General features: G+C 40.1%; 1 protein-coding gene across 1 annotated transcript in view; it reads left to right on the forward strand.

Moving 5' to 3' along the window:
- LOC127446133 (sodium channel protein type 8 subunit alpha-like) overlaps window positions 1-6,073 on the forward strand; it is an 89,276-nt gene extending 83,203 nt beyond the window's left edge. Inside the window, exon 27 of the mRNA XM_051706809.1 lies at window positions 537-6,073. Coding sequence (XP_051562769.1) covers window positions 537-1,693 — 1,157 coding nt within the window. The 3' untranslated portion in view covers window positions 1,694-6,073. The remainder of the gene's footprint in view (window positions 1-536) is intronic.
- The last annotated feature ends 3,154 nt before the right edge of the window (window positions 6,074-9,227 follow it).

Here is a 9,227-nt window from a genome sequence, read left to right on the forward strand (position 1 = left end):
TTCGTGAAACACAAAAGGCAGAATGTTAGGTACTGACAGCCTCATTCACCATTAGAGCTGGGAATTGTAAGGAATTTAACGATTTTGTTTTAGATTCCTCTAAAAGATTCAGATTCCTTAATGAGTGGTGCCTGGGAGCTGCGCTACACTTGTCACACTGTATTTTTTGTTCTTTAGATTTAACAGTGAGGCAGCGCTGTTGCTGAATATTGCAGCAGGAAACACTGTAAGAGTAGTTTAGTACAGTGTTCCATCCACATCGGCAGAAAATACACTTTCAAGAACTGTTAATGGAACCAAAATTCATTGTTTAAGAAATGGAACTGGTTCTCTTTTATTGCATTTTAATTATCCATACACTGAAAGTGAAAGGTGACCGAGACTGAATATTCTGCCTAATATTTGCTCTTGTGTTCCACGGAAGAATGAAAGTCATACAGTTTTGGAACAAGACTAGACAAGACTATACCAAAGATTGACATATTCTGGCCTCTGGACAATATTGTATTTTTTATTTTTTTTGCTTCCTTTTTCAGGTATGTTCCTGGCAGACTTGATTGAGAAGTACTTTGTGTCACCTACCTTGTTCAGGGTAATCCGTCTTGCTCGAATTGGCCGCATTCTGCGTCTCATCAAAGGAGCCAAAGGCATCCGGACATTGCTGTTTGCGTTGATGATGTCACTTCCTGCTCTGTTCAATATTGGCCTGCTGCTTTTCCTAGTCATGTTCATCTTCTCTATCTTTGGAATGTCTAACTTTGCCTATGTGAAGCGGGAAGTGGGAATTGATGACATGTACAACTTTGAAACCTTCGGCAACAGCATGATCTGTCTCTTTATGATCACTACATCAGCTGGGTGGGATGGTCTCTTAGCCCCTATCCTGAACTATCCACCTGACTGCGACCCTGAGAAGGAGAACCCAGGAACCACAGTTAAGGGCAACTGTGGCAATCCCTCAGTAGGAATCTTCTTCTTTGTGATGTACATCATTGTGTCCTTCCTGATTGTGGTAAACATGTACATCGCCATTATCTTGGAGAACTTCAGCGTTGCCACTGAGGAGAGTGCTGATCCACTGTGCGAAGATGACTTTGAGTCGTTCTATGAAATCTGGGAGAAGTTTGACCCAGATGCTTCGCAGTTCATCACCTTTGCCAAGCTGCCAGACTTTGCCGATACGTTAGAACATCCTCTCCGTGTGCCAAAGCCGAACATCATTGAGCTGATCGCCATGGACCTGCCCATGGTGAGTGGTGACCGCATTCACTGCTTGGACATTCTGTTCGCCTTTACCAAGCGTGTGCTCGGTGACAGTGGCGACCTAGACATGATGCGGCAGCAGATGGAGGAGCGCTTTGTGGCAGCGAATCCCTCCAAAGTGTCATACGAGCCTATCACCACCACACTGCGCCGTAAGCAGGAGGAGGTGTCGGCGCTTGTGATCCAGAGAGCGTACCGCGCCCACCTGGCTCGTCGAGGCTTCATCTGCAAACGTAGGCCTGCCAACAACAAACTTGAGAACGGAGGGGCCAATCAGGAGAAGAAAGAGGGCACACCTTCCACTGCATCCCTGCCATCTTATGACAGTGTAACCAAGCCCGAGAAAGAGAAGCAAGACGACAACAACGAAGGAAAGGGCCATAAGGAGAAAGGCAGGAACCAAAAAGATGTCAAGGAGTCCAAATGTTAAGACAGCTGTGGTAATGCTCATGGACAATAATAACGAACATGACAATATAATAACAAAACTGTCATTTCAAGCGAATGGAAACCCTTAATCAACTATACAGATGTACAGATTAATTTCATTTAAGGGAAAAGTAAGTAACAAAAAAATGTGTTTACAAACATCACAGGTGTATTGATGCGAAGTAAAGCGTTGGGGTTCCTCAAAGCTTGAAGACTCTTCAGAGTTAAACCAAACATAATCAGCTTCCTGTGTGACACTGTTGCATCAAGACTTGATTTAAACAGAATCAAATATGAATTTAAAAAGACTGATACTTGATCACGTGTATTTTAGAGGGCTATATTGCACTTCAGTATGGAACTCTTCACCAACCAGGAATGTGATAATCCAAGGGAACACTAGGATCCACAGTGTGGTGCTCACCCTCCACCCTTAGGATCCCATGCTTACGAACTGTGGCGGAAAATTTTCCATACAGAAAATAAACACTGCTATTCATGAAAGAATCAGCTTTCTAAAGCAGATGGTGAAGGAGTCTGCACCGTTTCATTTCTGAAATATGTGTATGAACTCAAAATTTTTGTGCGAGTAAGCATGATAGAGATGAGTGTGAACAAAACTAAGAGTCTGGCTGATTCCAGCGGTCTCTTTGCGTTTGTTAGTGTTGAATATATTTTACATGGTCTTTACATTATTTGAGCGGCAAAAAAAGAGGAGAAACGGGAGAAAACAATGAATTAACATTCAAAATTTTGCCCATGTCACCCTCAGTAACTGTGTCATGATAACTTTGTTATACCTGCATCAAAAGGCTTTTTCTACATGGGCTTTCACTGATAGGACTGGGGGCCCCCAATACACATCTCCAAATGAATAATAAATTATTGTGCTTGTTCAATGCATAGAAATGACTTGCATGATGGCATGTTTTGATCAGACATTTTGCATGAGTAATCCTAGTCCACAAAACACTTATACAGTCCTCCACAGTGGCTTGACAATGTTTTAGGCTGTCCACTGGCTAAATTTACTACCAGAAATTAAATAGAATTTGATACTGACAACAAACCGAATTGGCCTGAGATGATAAATTACAACTTCTCTATTTACCATTATGAAGTACATTATAGAACAGACTTTGAATTTGGGATTGGCTTCAGATGGCGCAAAATGCCTGTGACTAATCAGTGGCTTACACTGACACAAGTACGTGCATTGTGGCACATTACTGGAGAAAAAGGGAAATCCCATTTTTTGCTGCTCAGGAGATAGTGAATGGGAAATATAAATGCTGAAATGTTGTGTGTGTATGGAAATGAAAGGAAAATGGTACAAAAATTAACACTGTAATTTCTAAAGCTTCTTATTTTATTTGTATACAGCAATATCGCTTACCTCACCTACAGCACTCCCCGCACTGCGGGTCATTTGGTAGGAGGGACCAGGGAGGGGTGGGAGGTAGGGGGGAAGGTTTGGGCATTATTATTATGGGGTGTAGCAAGTTGGTTGGCAATTTTGAGATGAGCTATAACCGTCTCTGAGAAAGTGGCAGTTTTTATTTTCGAAAAATAGAACTATGATCTTTTTTTATTATTATTATTATTTGTTTTTTTTTTACATGTAATTATAGTTTTGCAATGTGTCTTTAATGTGTATATTATCGTCCTAGTTTGGCCCTTGGGGATTAACTGGACTTTTTTTTTTATCTGTGTGTAAAGCCATCACATCTTCAGCAATGGTTTGATTGTAGCCAGGGCAAGGACATATGTCAACAGAGACAGATTGATGGTCACATCTTTTACAGGAGAGGTCAAAGATGTTATGTTATCATTTGATGTGTGCAATTTATGTCTGGAAGTTTCTGGAATGTCTCAGGAGCAGGACAATCCTCTCCTGTTTAATGCTTTCAGACAGACTGATGCTTGTTGAGTTTCCCCATTTTTCTCAGGATTCAACACAGATGTATCATTGTGACTCTGATATCATCAACAAGGGCCTTAGCGTTGGGTCCAGAGAATGTTTGTAATAAGGCATGGGGCAACGATAGGAGCGCTCCCATCACATTGAACTCTCATGTAGAGAGAAGAGTAGGGCTGTCTGACACAGAGCAACTTATGTATGTGAAAAGTTGAACATCTAAGAGTCAAGCTACAGATATTTCAAACAGTAATAGAAGTAAGTAAAGTACTGTTGTTGGAGAAATCTGGATAGTGAATATTGCCTTTGTTTTTCAATGTGCAGTTAATCAACCCCTGGTTAGCCTTATTTCTCATCAGTAAACCACCACACTAATGCCAAATAACCATTAGACACTGGTCCCACAGCAGCTAACTGTGAGCCGGGCAACTCCCATATCAGAGCTACTACATTTTCAGTATTTTAGTTATGTCAGCGGCTTACCCTTACCCTTCATTGGGTGTCGATGGTCCAGTTGCTGCATGTTGACCTGATTGTCTCCTCGGCAAAGCTCAAACCATTCTCATTTATGCAGCCATGCAGGCTAGAGTGTAAAAAAATAAAATAAATAAATACATAAAAATAAGACAAAATTAACAAATTACAGATGTTACATTCATTTAGAAACAAAAATTAATGAAACATGAATTAAAAAATATATATTGTACAGTACAGGCTATGTTATAAACTGCACAAAATGCTGAAAAGTTAAGAATGAACTTTTTAAGAGACTATAAATAATGTAATATATAATTTTATTTTAACAGCATGCATAGTTTTTTGTAAATACAGAAATACATAAAAAAAAAAAAAAAAAAAAAAAAAACTAAATAACAACTACTGCTATTAATCTAATACTGAAAAATTATTTGAACCTTAATAAAATGGCTTCACTCATTGCCCTGGTCTCACTTGGGAGACTGTGACACATTTGTTAGGTGTAGATTTTTGAGACACTTTTCACATTAAAGAGGGGAATCCAATGTGTGTTAAAAGCAAAAAGTATATATAAATCTATACATAAATCAAGGCATATATAGAGTTATACTACATATGTATCTATGTATACATGTATATGAACATATGTGTATATATATATGCACATATATACATATGTATGTATATATGATTTGAGAGCAATGTCCTCCTCCATGTTGACCTCTGCTTGGAGCAGAGGGGATGCACTACTGACTGTCATTTGCTCACACTCTTATTTCTTTCTTGCAGTACGTTCACTGAGCGACCAAAACTCTGGCCTGGCCCGTACAGTATGCTTGCGAGAAAGGGTGCATGTCTGTGTGGTAGTGTTTGAGTGGGTGATGTGTGTGTGTGCGTGTGTGTGTGTGTGTTTGTGTGTGTGCGCGACCAGTTTTCAATGCACGGTGATGTACTGGCTGCCCGCTATGGCTTATGTTGCCTGTATTTGGGAGGGGAATGCGCTACCAGCAATTAGTTTACACCTCGTGAAAATATAATGTCTTACCAACTCAGAACCCTTCCACCAAACACGAACTGACTCACATAATTGCACCGGACGGCACATGTTCTTCCCCCATAAACACTGTTTTCATCCTCTGGCGTAATCGCCAAATGCCATGATCTTTCAGTCCGAGTCTGAGAGAGCGAGTGTGTGTATGTGTGAGGTGGGGTAGGGGGAGTGTATGTAACAGTTTGGTCACTTTAAATGTGTGTATTGCAGCTTGACTTAAGCTTAGCTTTTTCTTCATCTCTTAGATACACAACAATGCAATTTGCAATCTTAGGTTTGGTTAGGCTTTATATTCTACTTTTCTTGTCTTTGTTTGTTGTTTAAGGTGCCTTTTGCTGCCAATTTTGTTTGTTGAAAATACAGATGATGTTGCATAAAATTATCCTAAACAAGTGGAGCTTGTTTCAAATGAGCACTGGGAGAAATAACTGAACTAAAGAATGTCTGTGACATCTATAAAAGCAAAAAATGAACAAAAAAATAATATTTACAAAAAAAAATACAAAAAATAAAATAAAAAAAGAAAACTTAACTGGCATCAGCCTGACTTCATCATCAGAGATTGTCCAATAGCATGGGGTGGAAAAATGGAGTGCCGTGGTCACTCAATGAAATCTCTTAAAGGTTGAGTCTGTAGAGAGAAACAGTTTGCTTTCTGTGCTCAGCTTCTGTTCCATTTCAGCCACTTCTGTTATTTTTCTATAAATAATTATTTCTGTCTATCTTTTTGTAGCATGACTGAGATGCTATTTCCTTCATTTGCTGACAATAATTCAAGTGTTTTTTGGTTCATAATGTTGTTCTTATCTCTTCCCACTAATGTTGGAGAGGAGAGGGTGTGTTGCACAACCACTTGACTTAGTGAGAATCAGTGAAAGATTGTCTTCATTTGAGCACGAAACCTTTTTCCAAACAATAAAGCAGCCATCCAGTTACTCCAGAGTGCTTGTGCTTTCTTTCTTTTGTTGTGGATATGGAACAATATGAATGTAATTAATGAGGGGAGTTAGGGGGGCCTGGGTAGCTCAGCGAGTAAAGACGCTGACTACTACCCCTGGAGTCGCGAGCTGAGTGACTCCAGCCAGGTCTCCTAAGCAAACAAATTGGCCCGGTTGCTAGGGAGGGTACCTGGGGTCACATGGGTTAACCTCCTCGTGGTTGCTATAATGTAGTGATGGGAAGATCGGATCATTTTACTGACTTGGACCTTTGAGTCTCGTTCAGCAAAAAGAACAAATCTTTGTTCATGTAATTTCGTTCATTTGAGCAGAATTAAATTAAAATGTTACATTTTCAATAGCCAAATCCCCCTTCAACATGTCTACTTATGCAAACTTTGATTATAGTCCCAATAAGGAAAAAATTATAATGCAGCCAAGGACAAATTATGAGAAACAGAAAGATTAGTTCACCTCTGGATTACATCTTCTGGTCCGAGTCGTTCATTCTTTTGTCACGTGACAGCCATATACGCTATGCACATTCGCGAGAGGTGAACTAATCATTTCTGTTTCCTGTGTGAGCAATGCATAGCGTATACGGCTGTCACGTGATAAAAGAACAAATAACTCGGACCAAAAGAGTTGAAAGGTGAGCGAATAATTTCTGTTTTCAGTACAGTGTCTATGCGGTTTTCACGTAACAAACGAACGGAGGTTGCGCAATGTGCGGCCAACAAAAAATGAACGAATCACTCTCTGAGACTACTCGTTCTTCAAAATGAACGATTCGTTCATGAACAACATATCACTACTATAATGTGTTTCTTGCTCTCGGTGGGGCGCGTGGTGAGTTGTGCATGGATGCCGCGGAGAATAGCATGAAACTTCCACACGCGCTATGTCTCTGTGTAACGCGCTCAACAAACCACGTGATAAGATGTGCGGATTGACAGTCTCAGACGCGGAGGCAACTGAGATTCGTCCTCCGCCACTGGATTGAGTGAGTCACTAAGCCACCACGAGGACCTAGAGCACATTGGGAATTGGGCATTCCAAATTGGGGAGAAAAGGGGAGAAGAAAAAAAAGTGAGGGGGGTTAAAGTGCATTCAGGGACCCATTTTATATTAGGTGTCTTTAACTACTATGTACTTAGCATTTGAAACAATGTACTTATTATGTATATACAGTTGTGCTCAAAAGTTTGCATACCCTGGCAGAAATTGTGAAATTTTGGCATTGATTTTGAAAATATTACTGATCATGCAAAAAAGGATAGTGAGGATTTAAGGATAGTGATCATATGAAGCCATTTATTATCACATAGTTGATTGGCTCCTTTTTAAATCATAATGATAACAGAAATCACCCAAATGGCCCTGATCAAAAGTTTACATACCCTTGAATGTTTGGCCTTGTTAAAGACACACAAGGTGACACACACAGGTTTAAATGGCAATTAAAGTTTAATTTCCCACACCTGTGGCTTTTTAAATTGCAATTAGTGTCTGTGTATAAATAGTCAATGAGTTTGTTAGCTCTCACGTGGATGCATTGAGCAGGCTAGATACTGAGCCATGGGGAGCAGAAGAAAACTGTCAAAAGACCTGCGTAACAAGGTAATGGAACTTTATAAAGATGGAAAAGGATATAAAAAGATATCCAAAGCCTTGAAAATGCCAGTCAGTACTGTTCAATCACTTATTAAGAAGTGGAAAATTCGGGGATCTCTTGATACCAAGCCAAGGTCAGGTAGACCAAAAAAGATTTCAGCCACAACTGCCAGAAGAATTGTTCAGGATACAAAGAAAACCCCACAGGTAACCTCAGGAGAAATACAGGCTGCTCTGGAAAAAGATGGTGTGATTGTTTCAAGGAGCACAATACGACAATACTTGAACAAAAATGAGCTGCATGGTCGAGTTGCCAGAAAGAAGCCTTTACTGCACCAATGCCACAAAAAATCCCGGTTACAATATGCCCAACAACACCTTGACACGCCTCACAGCTTCTGGCACACTGTAATTTGGAGTGACGAGACCAAAATAGAGCTTTATGGTCACAACCATAAGCACTATGTTTGGAGAGGGGTCAACAAGGCCAATAGTGAAAAGAATACCATCCCCACTGTGAAGCATGGTGGTGGCTCACTGATGTTTTGGGGGTGTGGAGCTCTAAAGGCACGGGCAATCTTGTGAAAATTGATGGCAAGATGAATGCAGCAAGTTATCAGAAAATACTGGCAGACAATTTGCATTCTTCTGCACGAAAGCTGCGCATGGGACGCTCTTGGACTTTCCAGCACAACAGTGACCCTAAGCACAAGGCCAAGTTGACCCTCCAGTGGTTACAGCAGAAAAAGGTGAAGGTTCTGGAGTGGCCATCACAGTCTCCTGACCTTAATATCATCGAGCCACTCTGGGGAGATCTCAAATGTGCGGTTCATGCAAGACGACCAAAGACTTTGCATGACCTGGAGGCATTTTGCTAAGACGAATGGGCAGCTAGACCACCTGCAAGAATTTTGGACCTCATAGACAACTATTACAAAAGACTGCACGCTGTCATTGATGCTAAAGGGGGCAATACACAGTATTAAGAACTAAGGGTATGCAGACTTTTGAACAGGGGTCATTTAATTTTTGTCTTTGTTGCCATGTTTTGTTTTATGATTGTGCCATTCTGTTATAACCTACAGTTGAATATGAATCCCATAAGAAATAAAAGAAATGTGTTTTGCCTGCTCACTCGTGTTTTCTTTAAAAATGGTACATAAATTACCAATTCTCCAAGGGTATGCAAACTTTTGAGCACAGCTGTATGTGTTGATGCATTGTACTTACGATAAAAGTACCTGGATTTAATTACATATGTAATTATACTGTCAACCGTAACCCCTAATCCTAAACCTAACCCTACCCCAACTTTTACCCTGAACCCTAACCCTACCCATACCTCAACCTTTTTGAGTAGCAGCAAATGTGAATCATGTGAGATTTTTGCAGAACAACAAGTAGTTACACAATAAGTACATTGTATTGTATGTATTTTAATGTTAGTACATTGTAGTTAAAAACACCTAATATAAAGTTGGACCACATTCAGTGTGTGTAGGAAGAAGATTAGGATAAATGGAAAAAAATAAATAAA

This window comes from Myxocyprinus asiaticus, chromosome 9 (assembly GCF_019703515.2).
Source record: "Myxocyprinus asiaticus isolate MX2 ecotype Aquarium Trade chromosome 9, UBuf_Myxa_2, whole genome shotgun sequence".
Taxonomy (NCBI): domain Eukaryota; kingdom Metazoa; phylum Chordata; class Actinopteri; order Cypriniformes; family Catostomidae; genus Myxocyprinus; species Myxocyprinus asiaticus.